The 21,889-nt window shown below is 34.0% G+C and overlaps 1 protein-coding gene across 1 annotated transcript in view; it reads right to left on the bottom strand.

Moving 5' to 3' along the window:
• LOC145681784 (uncharacterized) overlaps nucleotides 1-21,889 on the bottom strand; it is a 71,569-nt gene that overhangs the window by 12,735 nt on the left and 36,945 nt on the right. The window contains exons 3-5 of the mRNA XM_081753394.1: nucleotides 19,614-19,766; nucleotides 16,481-16,679; nucleotides 12,504-12,708 (exon numbers count right to left, since the gene is read on the bottom strand). Coding sequence (XP_081609520.1) covers nucleotides 12,504-12,708; nucleotides 16,481-16,679; nucleotides 19,614-19,766 — 557 coding nt within the window. The remainder of the gene's footprint in view (nucleotides 1-12,503; nucleotides 12,709-16,480; nucleotides 16,680-19,613; nucleotides 19,767-21,889) is intronic.

Genomic DNA, 21,889 nt, shown 5'->3' on the forward strand with positions numbered 1-21,889 from the left:
GTATACGTTACTTTCGAAACTTTGCCCCCTTTGCACTATAGGTTTAAAATTGTACTTAATTCATGCTACAGTTATCAATATTTATTATTATTATTATTATTATTATTATTATTATTATTATTATTATTATTATTATTATTATTATTATTATTATTATTATTATTACAAGATTGGAATGAAATAATTGAGTTTTACGTCCCACGGTGGCTCAGTGGTAGAGTGCTCGTCTTTGGTGCTTGGGGTCCCTGGTTCAATCCCAGTCCGCGTCACGTGAACTTTGTGGTGGACAAATACCGTGTGCATGGGTTTACTGGGGTTCTCCCGTTTCCTTCCATTTTCTTAGTGCCACCATTTCATTCAGTTCTCATCATCGCCATCTCCTTATACCTGGCCGGCATAATCGTGGACGTAAAACTCAAAGGTTTCTATTGACAACATATATATTTATTTATAATAACTAGACCTAATCTGATTATCAAATTAACCTTTACAACTAAATTCTTTAAATATGAATACTAGATAAATAATACATAAAAATAAATAAATAAATAATAATTCCAAGTTTACAAAAAATAAACTGTACTATTAACTTAACTCTTTAAAACTCCTCAATAATGTATTGTACTGTTCATGAATTTCATTCATTATTTAGCTCTGCGAGTAATTAAAATGAAATTAAAATGCTATAATTGTAAAATTTTCCACAAATATGTAAATAATTAATGTAAACTCTCAGTACAAATAGCGATAGTACTACTTACCTTTATTAGGAAATGCATATTTGTCATAATTTTCCGGAAGGGTAAAATATTTATGACTTTCTGCAGAATACAACATTGAATAAAATATAATTTTTGATACTACTACGATAAGATATGCAGTCATCCAAATTACACTATAGGCCTAAATATTCAATCTACGAAAGTCGGAAAGCAGTACTTTTGGAAACTGTAAAAAACAAATCAAAGACAATGGTTAAAACTGTAGAAATCAAAGCCAACTGTGAATGAAATCAATCATTATATACATTCCCATCACCACAAACCACAACAACGAACAATGTAAAAATATTTGAAGATGGAAAGAATTAGTTCATTTGTTTAGAGACTATCATCTCTTATTAGTAATGGATCATTATGAGATGTAGAGCTTTAACTGAATGTGTGGCGTAAGTAGTATCCTACTAGGGGCCGAATCCTCAGTGTATGTATTTCCTGTCTATTCTAACTTCATGTATTTCGCAGGATTGCATCTTTTATCATTTGTAGCAAAGGCAGATAAGAGAAAAATCAATTCATCTAATCTAGTTATCCCGATTGAAAATTTTAAAGCTACAAATCAGTTGAAATAACAAACTATATTACATTTGTATATACAATTTACGCAATATATATATATATATATATATATATATATATATATATATATATATATATATATATATATATATACATAAGATAAAGCAAGCAGGAAAAAACATAAAGGAACTCTTTTACGTTAAGTTCCAGACAATAGGAATAAAAAGAATCAGTTGAACGTTTAACCCCTTCCCTCTGTTCGTCTGAATAATTCGTCAGGAGTACTTGTTGCGCACTCTGTGTTTCACGTAATATTACGTTCTGAGAAGTGTGCGATATTTCGACCTGGGTTGGTCTGAATAATCCGACATTTGGTAAAATCATTATCTATTTTTATTTTAGCGTAAGTGTTTTAATATTCTGTACTAAAATTTTGTGGTAGATGTCGCTTTAAAAGAAGAAGAAGAAGAAAGAAAACTTTTTGAAAAAGTGTCGCTCCAGAAATATTTTTTTATGTTTCTGTTGAGAAATTAGTTCGTCATTATCGCAATTATTCTGTTATAGTGACAAAACGTAAGTAACAATTACAAGTGAACATAACCTAGAAGAAGAAGATGTTACTCCTTAGTTGATGAGTTCCAGGAATAGTGATCCAGATTTTTCATTCGGTGATGTATCATCTTCTGATATAGAAAAATTCTGAAAAAGAATATCGAAATAGTAGTGATAGAATAACCTGGGCACGCAATCCTACTCCTGTGTCCCTTTTCACCTTAACGACCTGGAAAACTATGGATTCGACACTAATATAGATGATTTTAGATTATTTTTACATGTCATCCCTTCTTACTCCCACCTCTCCTCCTGGGTACAAGTGGTGCCTTACCTGCTTAGATTTCATTTACACATTTTAGGTTATCAGCGTGCAAAATTTGTTTGAAATTGTTCCAGGCGTTCCCGAGCTAATCTGAAACATTTATGTACAAAACTGAAGATTTTGTTTTTAGAAACTTATACAAATAAGGACAAGACTTACTCCGAAACTTACACAGGCAAGATGTTAAAATATACTGCGAGAGCTGTACTGTATCTTCTTCAAGTACAAAATTATCTTTTTGTCGAAGGAATAGCTAATTACAGCTTTACAGCTTTTTTTTTTTTTTTTTTTTTTTTTTTTTTACTCTCTTCCCAAGATAATATTATAAGGCAAGTAATATGATTTTAGGACAAACATATGGGTAATCTTGATTTTCCTTCCATTAATCAAATATGGAAATAAGCTTCAATCCAAAACCAAACACACACGTAATAGAAACTAATGTAGGGAAATTCTACCATCTGACCCAGTCAGATTTCTGTGTCTCTGTCCATCAATCTGTGTATTTCTCCACTATTCTCGTAGAAGTTTTTGAATTTTAATGAAGCTTGGTATATGCTTTTCTTCAAACTTTAACCTTTGATGCTGCAAGAAAACTGAAAGAATAGAAGGAAAAATCCACTACAAGCTGTAATTTTTCGCATATGAAAAAAAGCATTTTGGTAGGAAATAAGATTAAAAAATGAATTTTATAAAACGTTGTGTATATTCACTTCAGATTATAATAATCATCCCAAATGATTGCCAAGTTGAGACCTGCCAAGTTTACGTCGGGAAAAGTGGGAAAGTTTCCCCAAGTTTCATTTTTGAAAAAAATGTATAATAAAAGAAAATAATTATCTGTGATAACTTCCACAAATATGATTCGATTTTCTTGCAATATGGCACATACTTTCTTTTAGGCTTCTATATCACTTATTGAAAGTCTCTCAAAATTTTAAGGAAGAATTCAAAATGAAAATATAAATGTGTCCTACTTTCATATACAGGGTGATTGGGAACTTCACAGGGAAACTTCGAGAGGTAACTCCTCACAGTAATATAAGAAAAAACGTTCATAGAAACGTGGAATCGAAAGTGCTTGTTTCGGAGTTATAGGCAGCCAAAAACGGTGAAAAATTACCGCTATAGACCGCTATAGCGCTACGACATTGATCGACAGAGCTAAAGCTGCATGGTCCTCTCAAAGAAACCGAACCTGCTCTATGCAAAAATCCTTATGTCCCAATCGTGAAGTTCGTACAAAAGAGATTCCCCACAGCTGCGGAGGGAATCGTGGAGAATATGTCAAGGAAAGAGACTTCAAAATAGGCGTAAATGGATAGGTTTTCCACCTAACAACCATAAATCGTGTGTGTCATGTCAAGATCTCAAACAGATACGAAATAGTGGACAACGTCATATCCTCTAAGTATGGTTGCACATGCACCAGGTGATCAACGATAAAGTGGTTAATACGCCGTGGAGGGAGACAGGTCGTGAGGTATTTCTACAACTGAAAACAAGGAAACAAGCCATATGAACATAGGTCGACAAAGGCGGGGTAGTCCAACAGGAACCGGGCGAAAGAGCGCCGCAAACCGTCGTCGAACTAGAATATCTCCCGAACGAAGAGAGATATTGACGCCGGTCCAAAACAAAAAGTGAAAATCACACCTAAGGAAACGATGGTGCAAACCGAATGGCGCAGAGAAAACTGCAAGATACTATACAAGGGACCTCCACACAGAAAAACGGGAAGTCACCAAAGCAGACATGGTAGGGGCAGTACAAAGTGACACAGACTTATGTATAATGACTTACGTAGAGCTTACGTACGTACGAACGAAGGGTGAGAGCTGTAAAATGGGGATTTTCACTGTAGCGTCGAAGAGCAAAGCAAATGAACACCGTTAGACATGGTGAATTGGTGCGACGATACCGCAACTAGGTACTATTCTAGTTACCGTGGCGATGCTCTACGTGGGCGAGATCTCCATCCAGAGGGCGTTTTCGGTTTCGAAGTGGACGTGGGAACTGAAAGAGGCGAGTGGGGCCGAGAGACCATAAAGCTGCGTTAGAGATGTAGTGACCTGTTCTTCCTTTTCCGGGCGGGGAGGAGGACAAAAGATGACTATTGTAGGATGACAAATAAACTTTCCTTTCACTTTCATACAGCAAGCTTGGGACTACATCCTGAAACCGAGTTCGTGGCTTGGCCTACGGCCTGAATTGCATGCGTCAAAAAAATCACGGTTTAGTTGAATATTTTAAGCTGTTAGCTTCGATCTTCGTCCCAGTCTTACGTTAAGACTTGTGCATGGGAGGATTGGTTTTGGTGGGGGAGATCAAGGCAATCTCATCTGGAAAGATTGAGAACCACTGGACTCTTAAACTGCAGGTGGAACAACGTCTCTTTCAGAAAGGAACAATCACAGCCACAGTAGGAGGGTCCGAAGACATTGCACTGTCACAGAAAAAGAGCTATAGCTCCTACACGGATAAAACACACAATATACGTATTTTGTTGATTTGCCGCAATAGAACTCCAGGTTGTCAGTCAAGGACACTGCAATGCAGAAGGAGTTAATACTGAAGACGCACTGAGTGAACAATGAAAAAAGAAAAACCATCACCGAGAGCAGACCTACCTTTTCTGCCGATATCACCTGTGCGGTTGAAGTGGCTAGCTACTGCATTGTGTGTTGTGCATCACGTGCATAGTGTGGTGTGTTGCGACAGTGGCCTATTACAGCAATCAGAAACAAGCTGAGATGTATTTTATGTATGGGGAATGGTTTGCAAGCCGTATGGTCCATGCAAATGGCTTGAAGGCAGCATAGTTATATAAAGATAACTAAGAAAGTTCTATCGCTTTCTCGGCCACCACCTTTGAACATTGATATGCTATTTAAGACGTACCTGGAAGATCAAAGTAGTCCAATCAGCATTGGCTGTCTTCTGCCAATGTTCTGGAAGGGTATGGATTCCATCGCTGTAGAACTTACTGGGCCGCGTAGCGAAGGAGGTGACAAATGCGTGTTCACCTCTACTAGGGATTTGAACTGGCGTCCTTTAAGGGATTGTCCAAGGAATGGGCAGATGATAATCGGACGGTGCACGATCTGACGAGTATGGCGAGTGCAACTGTTTCTTCAAAGGCGTAGAATGGTGTCCCGGGTCATCCTAGCCACCTGGGCCTTGGAGTTGTCCTGTAACAAAAGGACTCATTTACTTTTCAGAAATGCTGGATTCAGAGTTTTGAGTTTTTCTTGAACACGGCTTAACTGCGCCAGTACATAGTTGCATTGATGCTCTGACCAGCTGCTAGCAATTTCCCATGGACGATGCCGCGAGTAGCACACCAAATGCACAAGAGGACCTTATTCTGAGCAGTGCTGATTTCGGCTGTTTGGAAACCGGTTCATAGGATGCTATCCAATGATGACGGCAACACGGAGCTTAGTAAAGGTCCCGCGTCTCATCTTATGTCAACACCATGTCCAGAAATAGCTCCTTCCTCACACGTGACAGTAAAGAAACATAGGTATCTGCTCGCGTTTACTTTCGGCCCATTGACCTAACTTGTAGTGTTTCCCAAGCTGATGGAGGTGCTGCCGAATAGTTTCCCGAGTCACACTGAATTGTATTGTCAATTCCTCATATGTTTGGCCACTGTTATCCTCAATTGCTGCCTAAAGATCTTTATTTTTTACATTTGTTGGTCTTCATACACTTTGTGTGTCTTTGAGTATTTCGTCATCGCCCTTAAACTTGTTAAACCACCGCTGCACTGTCCGCGTAGACACGACACCCTCACTGAAGCCTTGGCATATCTCTCCCCGTTGCCGCGGAGTTTGATCCCAGTTTGAACTCATATGGCATACACGCTCTATGACGCTCTGTAGAGGTCCCATGTTCACTCTGTCCATATGTAGATTCACGGTGTATCTGAACTGCTGCAACCAGGTAGTATTTTGAATATTAACACTCCTACAACTTACGTTAGTTTTTATCTCCATTCGCATTCAACTCACCGTCTGAGGGCCAACTGAATACATACTTCCACAAAAAGCGAGAGAAAATTATTCGTTATCTTTATACAACAAATGATATGGGAATAGACGACAACCGCTTCATACAACATTTGCAGAGCTGTTTCGTCGTTTGTGTGCAACAGGAACTTTTCATCCTCCTATGTATGACACGGACAGACCACGTGAGAAACAAACTGCATTAGGAAGAACGTATTTTACGACAATGACTCTAGTGTAAGTTGCAGTGAGCTTGCCTATTGGCATACAGTGTCATTTCATGAGAGAGTATTTGTAGGTACAAAAGTTTATATTGTTTTGTTTGAAAATTGAAACTGTTTTCTACTTGATATGTTACTGGTGCTTAAAGTAGAATCCTGAGTAGTAATTAGCTACTTACATGTGACCAATACCTTGACCAGTATTGAAACCAGGGGCGAATTGAGCAGCAAGAATGATCATCAACCACTTCCTTAGGAAATATAACTATCCGGGGTTGGGTTTTAATTAACACTACTAATGGTATGAATATGACTGTATGTCCTTGACCAGAAGTCAATCATTAACTACAACTTATAATTTAAAAGATGGAACCTGACGTCCTTTCTGAGATAATTAGGATAAGTATTTTAAACGCAGACAGAAACTAATACAACCTATTAACATGATAAATGAAATAATTTATTATTAACATACTTCCATTTGCGTCAAACTAGGGTACAATTATAATTAACTAGAAAATGAAAGACATTAAAAATAAATAAGTTTAACTTACATAAATAATTTTAAATGTTGTGTGTTCACCCTCAGGAAGACAACCAGTGTGAAGTTAAAACAAAGTATTTACTTCCTTGCTACACATAAGACATTATTTTTAACTCTAGTTGAAAGAATGAATTCCATTAGTTGATCATAATCAATTGCTTTTCCATTAAGCAAAATGCTTTTGTAGCGTTAACTTGAATTCAAGCATAAGAGTGGAAAATGAGACTAATTTGTTATTTGTATAGAGATGTCAATCATTCTTACTTGATTAGAAGAAAAGGGAAGGATGGAACATATGAAATGGAAACAAGGAATTCATTGAAGGACATTTATGATTTGTGTAATATAATGTTAAACATAGTTAAGTGACAATGTTGCATCTTACTCAGGTTGATTGAAAAGAAAATTGATCAATTGCTTTGCATTATTTTTTGTTATTATTATGCTGCGTTCTAATTTGTAAGTGTATGAGAATAAATCTACTCAAATATTCATTCTCACATGTTTGTATCTTTCCCTTTGTTAACTTAAGGGCGGAGGTTAACTCTAATAACTTCCATAGAACAATGTTTAAGGTTATTGTCGATATTTCTACAGACACTCATTCCTATTTATAAGTAATTTTACGATCCTATTGACAAAGTATAGAAATATATGATGAGTACATTTATTTTATTTTTTACATACTATGAGGTTTATTTTCCCAATATTTGCTAATATAGTTATTCATTACATTTCCAAATTATATACAGTTTATTTTAGTCGTACTTCATTGAATCTTTATGTAAACTGGAAATCTAATATAAATAATAGTGGAGAATACCAAACCACAAATCAGTAATATTTTCCATAAGTAGAAGCTTTGCTTTGTATATACTGAAACACAAACAAACTATTTGCTGAGCAAAACAATATATTCACATAAAAAACTACATGCGTGTTACAGTTTCGCCAACTAACATTTTGGCTTCATCAGACACTATCTGATGTCTGATGAAGCCAAGATGTTAGTTGGCGAAACTGTAACACGCATGTTGTTTTTTATGTGAATATATTGTTTTGCTCAGCAAATAGTTTGTTTGTGTTTCACAAATCAGTCTTTTTCTACAATGTTCATTACTTTTTAAATTTTTCCCCATGACACAAAGGAAAGCAGTCTCAATGCGATCTATTCCTACACTATATAAAGATTAAACGTATTTCGCTTAAAGAAGCACATCTTTCTTGCTCTCTGGCCATGAGGAAATTTTTATTAAACATTTTATCACTTTTCCGAAATGCACTGTTAATCCTGGTTGGGAAAAATTTTGATTTTCTGTGAATCAGGTATAATAACAGTAATAATCATCATCTTCTTCTTGAGAACCTCCTTCTGGAATTCAATGTGAATTATTTGATTCTTGTCGTTGTGTCGTTCTTAATTATGCAACCATTTGTCATTACTAACATATTCAGGACACTTGCAGACATATTTCACTGCATCTTTCTTTAGTTTTTAACTTGGCTCTATATAGTGCTTGCTACACAGATTTCAACACTACTTTACATTGGTATTTTCAATCACTTACACATATTTGCTATAATTTCATCTAATAGAAATCCATCTTCACAGTTGTAAGGTTTCCATCTTCATCTAAATGATTATCTTCTTTAGAGACGATAAAGATCTGAATAGGAGTTAATTAAAAGTATTTTTAAATAAGTAAATGCCTCTTCTACTGTAAGAGAACTCTATATCCCGGTAAAGCCCTATTTATAAATTAGGAATTCATATAACACCGAAAAAGTGTGGATTTCACTAAATAGTATGCTATGCTTCTTTCGATTTTGGATACTTCATTGCAAGTGATATTACCACAGGGGCAAAATGTTAATTGCGCAAATCACGTAAATACAGGGGAGAACTTTAAAATCATATTCTTGTGCAATTCTGAAGATTACAAAAATGAAATTCATTTAGAAAAATTTATGTGTGTCGTCAAGTTTGAATATTATCAATAAAAGAATACTGATGACAAGGCTGTGATAAAACGCACATTAATTGGGTCGATGCATAAGTTCTTGCGGGTCTTATATTTTATATTTTATTTTTATTCTGCTGTTATTTTCAAATTCAAATACAAATACAACATAGACATAACATTAACATGTGTTACGAGTATAACAATACCTTCCATACATTTTAGTGCCACTCACATTAACTCACAGTCACTCAATGATGTATTCACCTTCACTATCTATGACCTTCTGCCAACGTTCAGGTAGCAGTTCAATGCCTCTCCTGTAGAACTGTTTTGATTTTGACTGGAAGAAATCTGTTAGACATTGGTCAAGAAAGGCTTCATCAGGAAACACTAGCCCCTGAATGGCGTACAATAATTGACTGATCACATTCAAAAACTTTCGTCATTTCCCGCGTTGTTTGACGAAAAATCTCATGAAGCAACTGATTCAAGCGATGTACGTCAAACTCTGAAAGTCTTCCAGAACGTGGATCACCTGACAAGTCAAACCGTCCTGCTTGAAAGCGGAAAAACAATTTATGTGCTGTTCTTTCAGCAGTTGCTTCATTCGTGTACACAGCAGAAATTGTTCTCCCAGATTCTGCTGCACTGGGTCCTCGGTTAAATTCGAAGGGTAAAATGTTTCGAAAATTATCATTTTTCTCAACTTGACATTCCATATTACTTTTTTCTGAAATATATACAATAATACGTTCACAGTCAAGAAAACGTGTGTTTCGAAATATACAAACTCCAAACTACGGTAAAACAACGTAATAATGATAAACAATCGCTTCACGGCGCATTGTTTCCAACGCAAAACAAAACCGTACTAACTTAAGCATCGACTCAATATTACAGCTTTCAGTAAACATACGGAGAAATGAAGAGAATTCGGAAATCCTTATGGCAAGCAATACATTAGTATATAAGTTTATATCATCAAAGACCAAGGTTCAAGAAATGGCACAATGTAAGCAATGGAGATCCAACTAATAACTAACTCTACTGCCTATGGAACCGGAGGATCAATGCTCTCTCATAAAAGCTCTCAATATATTGGTCAATATATTTTTTAATTCCGGTATTTTATGTCCTCGTGCAAATACACGTGTCACATATTCGATAGAGCGGTCTTTATCCATTATCATAGGTTAAATATTTTGCAGATTTTCTGCTCCTCACCCATAACGAAGTTATACTTTCTTTTCTAGCTATACTAATAAACTTATGATCTAATAGGTTTTTCTGCCGAGTCTGGTTTTGTCACTTGCAAAACGATATCACAGTGTATTGTAAGCGCTGTTCGAGTAGAAGCCACTTATGGTTGATACATGTCACATTAAATCTGTAAATAGGTTGACCTAATGCATCAGATTCGTATCTGAAAATGTTAACTTGTGCGTACACAACGAGTGTATGTCGTATTCTGTTGTATGCCATGCAATACGTACAGATATTTCTGTATAAAGGGAAATAAACTTGGAGATATTTCCATAGAAACAACACAAAATTCTTAATTTTTTGTATTAGTTCTATCTTAGTCCCTTACTGAAGTTGTATTTCACAACTTTTATTACACCAAAACCTCACAAGATGTGATAATTTCTTGACTGTGTGTGAAAAAATTAGGTTAATATATCTAGCAATAGTAACATATTCGAACTTATTTTTTAAAAAAGAAATATTGAATTCTATATTAAAGAAAACAAATCTTTGTATGTTTCATTAAATATATTTTATTTTCATGGATAATTTTTTTTGTATCAGTGTCTTTCCGTATCTTCAGGAACCTGCACCAATACCACAAGTTGTAGATAATGAATGGAACAGGAAACACAACGAGTGATGCTTGGTCCAAAATATTCCATTTGTTTTTAGTTGAATAGAAGGAGCAGTTGAAATACTGAATAGCTCATGCACTCTGTTCTTGAAACAACCACTCCATTGTTGAAGTATATGAACCTGTAAATAATAATAATAATAATAATAATAATAATAATAAATGAGCAGGATATGAAATAAATGTTTTTCATTCGCTACTTTTATGGTATACTATTACGGACCATATACAGATTGCTATCAAACTAACACAAGAACTTAGAGTACAAAACACGTAAAATATGTGAAGTGCTAAGACCAAGGATGTAAGCACGGCGCTGGAGTTCTATTCGTTGTGTTGTATAATCGTCTGTAATACATCAAGTGGAACAAAACGAAAACTTGTGTTTGAATTATGAGACAGTTGTGATATGAAAATATGAGATCTTTAACATATTCTATGAAAATATATTTTGTGAGGAAAGTTAGTCGACGCACTTCTTAGATTTGTTTCAGTTCTCTAGTCTTTAAAAGTGAGGATCGCAAAATCTGTAAAGTGTTCAACAGTAGTAAAGTAGACGAAATTATCTTCTAAGAGTTACTATTGCTGTATCTTACTTTCAAACAAACACAAAAGTAATCGTAATATCATATCAATTATGTTATCAGGTTTAAACTAGAAAATTAAAAAAATGCCCCTACATACTTAGACGAGGAGAAGTCAAAATTTATCTACACTTTTGTCAACTTTTCTTACATTGCGCACTTTGTCTTCTGTCCTCACAGTGTGAAAGTGTTAATGCTGTGAAAGTGTTATCTTAATTCCTCCATTTTTCTTCCTTTTGCTGCAGATATATCATGGCTGCTCCATTAGTAGTTTGCACGAAAGAGGAACAATGAGCAGTGAGCCCATTCCTCTGGTCGGAGGGTGTCAAAATTCAGACTTTCATCGCAGACTATCATCGAAATATGGGAGAAGTGTACTATCACGTAAAACTGTGTTTTTGTAGTTCGAGAAGTTTAAAAGTTGTCAAACAAGTGCAACGCATGAAGGGGGAGCAGGATAGCCATCAACCCCCCACCACGGATGACAACATTCAGCAATCTCGAGAGATGGTTCTGGCGAATAGGCGAATCACTATCGACCTAGCTTCATTTGACTTTCACTTGTTTGGGCCACTCAAGGATGCTTTGCGTGGTCACTGCTTTGCCTCGGATTTAGACGTGCCAGATGTCGTGCAAACGTAGCTTCACGATCAACCGAAAACCTTTTATTTGAAAGGAATACGTAAGAACATTGATCGTTGGGCCAAGTGTATTAATAAGAAGGGGTATTACGTAGAAAAATGATGTGCATAGTATAACTCTAGCTTCCTGTAAATAAACTGTAGAATGAAAAGTGTAGATAGTTTTGACTCACCGTCGTATACACCTATCTCTTTTATGCATATGTATGCTTTCGAGACGTGCACTTACCGAAGATTAAACCAGTTTTACACCTAACGAGAAACACGATGTCTTGTCTCGACTGAACATTCATCAAAATATTCTATAGATGTATAGGTTAACTACCCAGAAACTACGATTGAAGGCGATGGAAGCCAATGTAATATCCACAAACCATTGCTTTAAGAGTTGTTTCGTGAGTTGTAAAGTTACACAGAAATGTTTAAATTCGATTAACGCCTATTAATGGAAAAATACATCTTATTATAAACTAGTTTACCACTTTCGAACTTGATGATGGCGATTTATAAGAACTAATGTTCCTTAATAATTGCAAACTCGGATGTTCCTGCTGTGTCATTGGTGAACTTCTTGTCTTAAAAAGCAAACAAGCATATTCCAGCAATGCAAATACAACAAAGAATATTGAATACAGCACCCAAATAACCACTTCCTGAATATCCAAAGATGGCGGTGAATACGACCTAAAAACAATTTAAGAAAAACAATGTTAACACTGTGAGCAAATTTGATATTATTTATTTGCTTATATACTCAAGCCAACATGTTATTTCTACTTAGCTATTAAATATCTCTAGGGATTAACAGAGATTATGGATGTTACAGCCAAAAACGTGGTTCCATATCAGAAAGGGCCGTGTCAAAAGATCCCAGGTCAAAAGTAATCCCTGTCAAAATGGCCCGGCTGAAAGAACCTGTGTCAACAGGAGATTATATCTAAAGGGCACGAGTAGAAATGAACCGAGTCGCATGCTCCTCGTCAAGGAAAGGATTAGGCTTCAATGAAAATAGAAAAATAAATTTAATTTAGTAAGAAGTATATACGAGGGAGAGTGATAAGCTTGCTTAGCTCATTCGATCACATCATGTTGTTAAAACTAGAGTACATCAAATAGTTGTTCGGATAGTGTTAAAACTTATTGGGAAAATATAAAAAAATGTCAAAGGAAGCTACAGAACAAATCTGCGCTATTGAGCGGAAAGGAACCGTAGGCATTTGAACATTCATAAAAGAGATTAAAATTGTACAACTCAATTGACACAAGCATTGAAGCCAAATTCCGTCTGCGAGACTAGTTCATATGATCCGAAACTTCTTGGAACAGACTGTAACGAACAATACAGACTCAAGTATCAGTGAATTCCCAACGCTGATGAGATCGTCACCAAGCAAGTGTAACATCGTTAACTGAAATTTATCTTATGGCTCCAGCATGGGAGGCTAAAAGAGGATTAAATTTGTGTACAAAAAATGCTACAGAATTAATAAAAAAACAAACTCCGTTACGTAGTGTAGACATGACACTCATACCTTTTATTATTTGACGCACTTTTGGAATGTTGATATTATAACTTTGATTATGGGTTTTATGATGCCTGGTCATTTTGACCAAGATCCTTTTTATTGTTTAATTGACCAACCAGCGCCGCTATCATATAGCTCTTTTTTCAAAAGGTTTCTTAATGCAGACATTTCCGAAGGTGTGCTCTTCTGATGACAGACATTTTCATCGATGCCTTCTTATACGAAGTCGTTTGAAGCAGAGCTCTTTAATAATAATTTCTCTGACGCTATTAGGTTCTGAAACGGTCCATCGTCTAGGACTCTCCTGTTCTTGTACTTTTGTCCAACTTCCGAGTAGTTATATTGTAAGCAAAACGTGAACTGAAAGAACACACTAGAAAATAACAGAAGAGGACCATTTGCATGCCGATCCGCATGAATGTTCTTTGAACAGATATAAAACATGTAGTGTTCACATAATAATTTTACTCTAATAAGCATTTTTATATTTTGATCAGAACCTCTTCTGACGTGTGGACTTTTGGACTCGAACTCTCTTGCCCGGGTCCATTTTGACGTTAGGCTTTTTCGAGACGGGTCAATCTGTTGCTGTGGCCTTTTTCACGTACCCTTTTGACACGAACCCTTTTTGACTTAGGGTTTTTGTCCCTGAATTTTTATCGTAGCTCTTCTGATGTTATACCCTAATAGTAAAATCATCGATATGTTATTGTGTGCTATTTATGGATTATGCTTTTATATACATTACTAAGTGCAAGACTTTGAAATTGTTCTTTAGTTTTCAAATGCCTATGAAGATTACTTTTCATATTATATAGGGTAAACTAGAATTGAAAGAGGGAGTAATATTGTAGCACTTAATGCTACACAGGCAGTATGTACAAAGTATATCAAAATTGTATAATAAGATATTTGTGGACTCAATTTAATGATCATGGAATAAATTGATGCAGAATAAAATATGGAAGGAAATGAGAAAATAACAAGAATATTTCTTTCTCTTTTTTTGTTTTAACGTCTAATGATTACGCCCAAGGGCTAAGGAAGACGGTAATGAGAATGAGTATAAATATGTAATAATTAAAGTGTGAGGAAACGGGTAAACCTACTGACAAAGTGGTTGTCCATCACAAAGCACTCTTGGTGAGAACCAGAAGGGAAGCAACACAACCCGACACTACCTAATACAAACTCATATAACCCAGAATTTGAAGCATTATGATAAGGGATATTGGTGTTCTTGGCTGACAAACATATGTGGCAATCTCATATCTGAAGACTTATTAAGGTAACAAGAAATTAGGGGTGATCCAAAAAATATCAAAAGATCGCGATCTTGTCCATAACATTTTTGAACTGATCCTAAATCTAATTTTCGTGTTTCCTTTTTTTCTTTTACAGAATTAGCACATTATACTGACTTCAGTGATAGTTTTGGTTTGGCTATGCTATATGCAGTTCTCCAGATATAAGGCTTACAAGAAAATGTTTGACTGAAATATAATGGATAATTTTTAACCAGGATCCACAAAACTTTTGAACGGCCCCAAAATCGAGTTTTCGTATTTTTTACGGAATAATCACATCATCCTGAATTAAGTGATAGTTTGTGTTTCGTTACACTATATGCATTTCTCCAGATATAAAGTTTACAAGAAAATTTTTGATTGAAAAATATTGGATCTTGGTCGTTGGACAGGAAATTTTTATTGAATTTGTAGTTGCTGAATATACAGGAATCATTATAGTTTGACAGAGTTATTCTGTGTAAATAAACAGTTGAATTCGGGTCAGCTAGGTGAAGTTAAAATTTGTAGACAAGTGTGATAGTAATCTAAAAGTTTACTGAAATAATGTGTAATGCATTCGCTAGGTATAGTCAGACGTTGTGTGGAGGTAACATACTAGAATAAAGAGATAAATAGAGATTGTGCATATGTCTTTCATATCTCTATATCTTACTTTCAGATAACAATATTACAATAATGTGCGATCTATGTTTTAAGGATAAACATTGTATATACCGCGAGTACTAGATCAAACAAACTATGTTTATAAATTACAAATGGTTACACATAAAATGATGAAATATGGAGTGTTCTTCTGATTATAAGAAATCCAACAATTTATACACAATAACATTATGCAATTATTTAAATTTTATCGGCAAAATAATTTTACTCCTGATCTCCGGCGGCTCTTATAGCCCAATATTTGGGACACTAATGTTATCGTGTGAGCAAAAGAATAACGCCTTTTACTCTACCTGATATTTGTTTAAACAAGTAAATGAACGATTCAGGGCAGGCTGATGGTGGTTGGAAAGGTACTAATCTGAATCTCTCGGGCTTCCTCTAGCAATGGGCTTTCTGTACACTTTATTTACGTTGAGGATATAGAAGCAACTTCTCTTTGGAAGTGTATCTGGTCCCACGCTTTCAATGCTATATTAATATGTTAAGTGATTTCTAAATTGAGAAAAATGTTAGAGAGACGTGAGGCACATCTAGTAAGTAGTATATAGCTTTCGGCAGATATAAGTAGAATTTATTAAATTGGATGTAATTTGCAAGGTGGAATTGCAAGAATCATATCTAGATTTAAGTGAATTAAAAAAAAATCTACAGTAACGCTATCCATGGCTTTGGATGGGATACTGTAACAGAAAGAAATGTTGACCAAAGCTTCAACACACACTGTATAGAAAGTGTCTATATAGTGTCTGATGAAGGAGATAGTAGTTATTCGTAACTGTAACAAGTTATAGTTTAAAACACAGTGCGTGTTGATGCTTTGGCAAGTATTTCTTTTGTCAAAAATTCTCTATATAACCTTCTGATTTAGAGACCTGAAAATAATTTGAAGCGAACAAGACCCTCTCTAACAACACAAGTAATTAGAAAACCTTTAAATACTCTTTTAATACTTACGTTATTCCTTCGAGCGTTGTTATAAGTGTTAGTAGAGTAGTGACTAATAAAACCATTCGTCCTGAAATTACTTCTGGGTTGATCAAGAAGCTTCCCCAAGACATTACAACAAAAATTCCACTTGGAAGATATACTTGCAAAATGTGTCTTCTTATATGTCTTTGCATTTTCAGGTAAATTACAACTCCAGACATACGAGCTGGTAACAAAATAATGAAAAAATAAATTAAAAGAAAACTGTAATTTCAAATTTGAAGTTAATCTGATGTAAGTTTTAAAAATTGAATAAGTTTCATATTTATACATCTATCTACTTATCTATCTATCAATCTATGAATCTATCTATCTATGTGTCTATCTATCTATGTATATGTCAGTCCTTAATTCCTCAGTAACTTTTAAAAATATCTCTATTTACTTGTGATGGAGGTTTTAAATATTTCTTGTATATACGATGTCGATACTGTGCTTTGATGCATTAAAAATATGAATTGTAAACGGATTTGATATTTTCGAAAACATTACAGAACAATGAGTACGTATTATATTCCTTGCCAAAATTAACAAATAATTTTATAGCTTAATAAATGTTTCACGACCATGTATGCTATATGTTCTTTAAATTAGACTAAATGAAGAAATTTTTAGTCTACTGGACGATTAATAATATACTTTATTTTGTTTGAAATAATTACATAAAATTTGTTTACATTACTTTCATTTGGAAAATATAACATATTTACAATGTAGGTTAAAAACTAAGTTCTATAGATTTTACAGTCAAAAAATAACCCTCTCTCTCTGAGTGTTATAATTTCAGTTAGTAAACTACAGTACTTTTCCTGGTATAGCAAATGCCTGGATATATGCAACCTGGCAATTATTTAATTTTAGCTAACATGTCAACCACTATATGACAGTTTTAAGGCCTTATAGCTCTGAAACAGGCTTTGGCTGTTAAGCTGATGCTAAGAAAAATATCCATTTGCATTGGTTGTTCTGGTTGGAGTATGAAGTGTGTTATCCAATGAGTGTTATTTGTCAAAGGTATTATAACTCCTTTTCCGCATACTCTATTATTTCAATGCATTATGAATGTGAGAAGAAAGACAAAGAAACACTGATTTCGAATGAGATAGATAATGGTTGATATCAACTGAAAATATAAATTTTTGAACAATTAAGGGATATAAGTTTCTAAAGTTTTGTTTCCAATCATGGATCTACTTCAGTTTCCCATCATTCGTGTGTTTCTTTCCTTCTCCACAGGAGACAATTTTGGTCATCACATTTAAGTATGAATTAAAATTGAAATTGAAACATGTTGAAAAGTTTGAACCTACTTGAATATGATCTTGGTGAGTCTTGATTGAAATCCAACGCATTCACCACTCACGTAACCCATCATTTACTTGATGTTCCACAAATGCTATTTGCTGTTAAAAGCTATCCACGTAAGTTTACACAAGACACTAATCAATATGTAAAGAAACGATGATTAATTGAGTTAGTTAATTTTCTTCATCAAATTTTATTCTTTAATCAAGTATTATTATAACTCTATTATTATTAATTAAAATTGCAAATCAACAATTTCATGGATTCAACCTTTTTACACAAGTTATTGTTACGTAAATAAAAATGTGACTTCTGCAGAAAATGCATTTATACATTACAAGAGACCTAACTTCTAATTATTCACCACAACTCAATCATATCTGATTGTGAACCAATTCTAGCATGGAAAAAAATAAATTGAAGTAGTGTTCGAAATATTAGAGTGGTTTCGGTAAATAGTTGCTTGGTCATGTTCTCATGTGTTTAGATCCTAGAAATTATCAATTTTTTTTCATTCTAACCTACACGAAACTGAGATCATTTCTTTGAATCGCTCTCTAGCAACTATTTCCGTTCAGATTCGATTAGAAAACGATGTAATATGAATTATAAATGTATAACTATATAAGTAAATAAGATATTGAGTATGTTCACTATTCCTTTATTATCATCTCTTGCGCGGGAAACTAAGTAACAATTCTCTGTACAAGCTCATGCGGTCCGGAATCTACGTTGAGTTTTTGATTGATCTCTCATATAACCTCTTTGATGAAAGAGACGCTAATCTATAAGTAAGTTAATCAAGTATTATCCTCTAATTCGTAAAACAAAACATTCCACACGGTCTTTTCAATAAATAGAGTAGTTAATGTTTTAACGATATTAAATTAGTTATAATTGTAGAACTACATAAGTAAATAAGATATTAAGTATGTTCACTATTCCTTTATTTTCATCTCTTGCGCAGGAAACTAAGTGACAATTCTCTGTACAATCTCATGTGGTCCGGAATCTACGTTGAGTTTTGGATTGATCTCTTATATAACCTCTTTGATGAAAGGGACGCTAATCTATAAGCAATTTAATCAAGTATTATCCTCTAATTCGTAAAACAAAACATTGCACAAGGTCTTGTTAACAAATAGAGTAGTTAATGTTTTCTTCTTGTACATTATGAAATTATAAAATCAAATCTTTTGTGATAATGAATCAGGAAATATTTACGAATATATATAATTGCACTATAAGATATCAATTTCTACTGTACGAAGTTCTTGCACTCAAAATTAAACTAGACTAGTGTTTTGTATTGAACTTTTCAGTGTACGCTTACGTAAAAGTAGAACGGGTATAAGTAACATTGTATGGATTCGTTAAACGTATAAATTTAAAACATATATTCATGTGATGTAATGTTATTTGATAAGGAAAGTATAACTTTATATTGGATTGGGAACACTAAGGCTGTGGTGTTATCACGGAGTGCCTTTAACAAACTCCTCCTGACAATGTTTGAATGGTACAAAATTTCACTATACTTTGATTATAACGTTAAAAGTTACAATGACGGTTCCATCCCATATAACGCAAAGACACAGATTTAGTCTTCCCGTGTTTTCCCCTGGTTTTTCCCGTTTTGCCCTACCTCCTTTCTTTCTTTATTTCATGTAAATTCATTATCGATTTATCCCTTAGACTACACGGTATAACAGTACAATGTAAAATTGAAAGATTTAATATAATCTTCATAAACCTTTTAACATTATGATTTGTAATCAGAAAATCCTTAAGTTACCTGCCACAGTTTTAATGACAATTGGTTCCTTGAGTATTTCCACCTTTGTGATGTGTTTGCCAGTTTTCATCTCTTTCTCATAATGAATTCCAAAGCCCACAGTTTTATTTTCAATTCCCCATTTGAGACGCACTCTGGAGAGCTCTTCTGGGTCTGGAAATATAGTATCAAAATTATAAATACTATTTTTTATAATATGTAGTATATAATAAAATTTTTAAGTTATATAATAAAAAGTTAGCTACCGTCATTGAAATCTTCAAAATTCCATCTGTATTAAGGATAAGACAACAATAATACACGATAATCTCTTCCTTTTTATTTGTTGTAGCACATATTTTATGAAACATTAAATACATTATAGGCTATAATACAAAGGTTTTGATGATTAATTTTATACATTTGTTTTTTCTGACTGTATGGAATACGCGTATAGTATAATGTTTAATATTGTTTATAAGAAACTATTTTATGTCATATTGTAGTTGAGACTCCATAATAAAAAGAATTTTAAGTCGAAAGTTCTTAACAGAAATAAATACTTACATGAGGAAATGGTCATAGAACTGCACTGATGGTCAAATGGATACATTGCAAAATCAAACTCACATGGCACTCGAACAGTTATTCTCAAATGTTTTGAACGACTTCATTATTTTGTATTCTTTATTTTAAAATAAATATTTAACTATACAACGAATTTAAAATAAATTGTTAATTATAAGGAAATATTATCAGAAAAAGGTACTAATTTTAAATCGACAATGACTGAAATTAACAGATCGGAGAACAACATGTAATGAAGAAATTCGAGTAAGGCAATTTTAAGTAAGATACGGATAGTCGTAAATATCTTCTGACCAAAATTTAGGGTGATAAAAAAATTCTGTAATAGGAAATGACTTTGAATTTGAATTTTTAATTACAATCAGGAGATGCTACAGCCGTTGCTAACAATGTATTGAAACACCTAAAACACTACCTTACTGCCCTCGAAAAATTTGCCATTTTGGAATTCGCTCACAATGCACCACCAGATTGTGAGAAAAAAGACAAGTCTGAAATAGTTTTAAGATTATGGAATGTTTTTAAATTATTAAATTCAAATTTTTTAGAATAAAATCTATTTTATAAAAATCAAACACGGCATTAAGATAAGTGAAATACTTGGTGAAGGGAACACGATCAATGAACCGATCTCAGAAGCTCCCGGGCTGCAAAGCTGTGGAATACAGCATATTATGTCCTTATATCCGTTTAAACAATACATCTCAAACTATCAAAAATTAACTGATTTTCTTGTGCACTGAATGCGCCACATGTTAGTTTTAGCATCAGATGTAACCAAAAATATACAAGGAAAAACAAATATTGCGTTTTTGGATTATCTGTTTAAACCGTTAATCTATGTAACATCAGTTGAAGTTCTGTAGTTCAAATCTAACATTCTTGCAGAAAAAAAGGTCAAACTAATCGCAATGTACGCAAGGAAAAGAAAGTATTTTAGAGTTGACAAATATTCTTTTGCTAATAACTGGGGAACAAATTATTATATTTTGATCATTTTGTTGTTATCCTTAGAATTGCTACAATTTCAAAAATTGCCTAAATCGGTACTGTAATAGGTTCATTTGTTGTTGAGTTATTAGGAAAAGAAATTTTCTCAAATGAAGAATACTTTCTTTCGTGACTATCTAGGAACATATAGTTTTTTTAAAATTTTCATTCCATTCATCAACCTTGATTAAAAGTGCTAATCTATTTAAAACCTACCTAAAATTCTTACGGAACAACATAAATTATCGTTTTATTTTTTGCTATAGTAACTCTCCCCGATGATTGCATAGATCCACGAATACGAAGTTCACGCATCTGCCACATGTAAATGTTAGGGTGCCCGCCTGATTGATAGTCAATTGAATCTGTGAGCATGTTACTTCGTCAGGTTTTGAGTTTTCTTCTATTAACAATCTGTCTTCTGTGCACTTTGTATAACTCATCATGTCTACACTGAAAATCTGTGGAAAAAAATAGAAATTATCACGTTATAATTATTTTTATTTACGATAATGTCCGTAATATATGCTATATTTGATGTAATTTGATTTTTAAGTTTAGCGTCTCTTTCAGCAACTACGATAGCAGACCGTCAGCTTAACTTGGGATCCTTATCACGTGAGCTCCAGCCGGGAATCGAACATGAGTATTAGGGTGGGCCGAATTTTTTTTAAGATATTCAGGATTGAGTAGTTATCAAAAGTTGTGCATTGGTACGA

This window comes from Thermobia domestica, chromosome 3 (genome assembly GCF_964235325.1).
Source record: "Thermobia domestica chromosome 3, izTheDome1.hap1.1, whole genome shotgun sequence".
NCBI lineage: Eukaryota > Metazoa > Arthropoda > Insecta > Zygentoma > Lepismatidae > Thermobia > Thermobia domestica.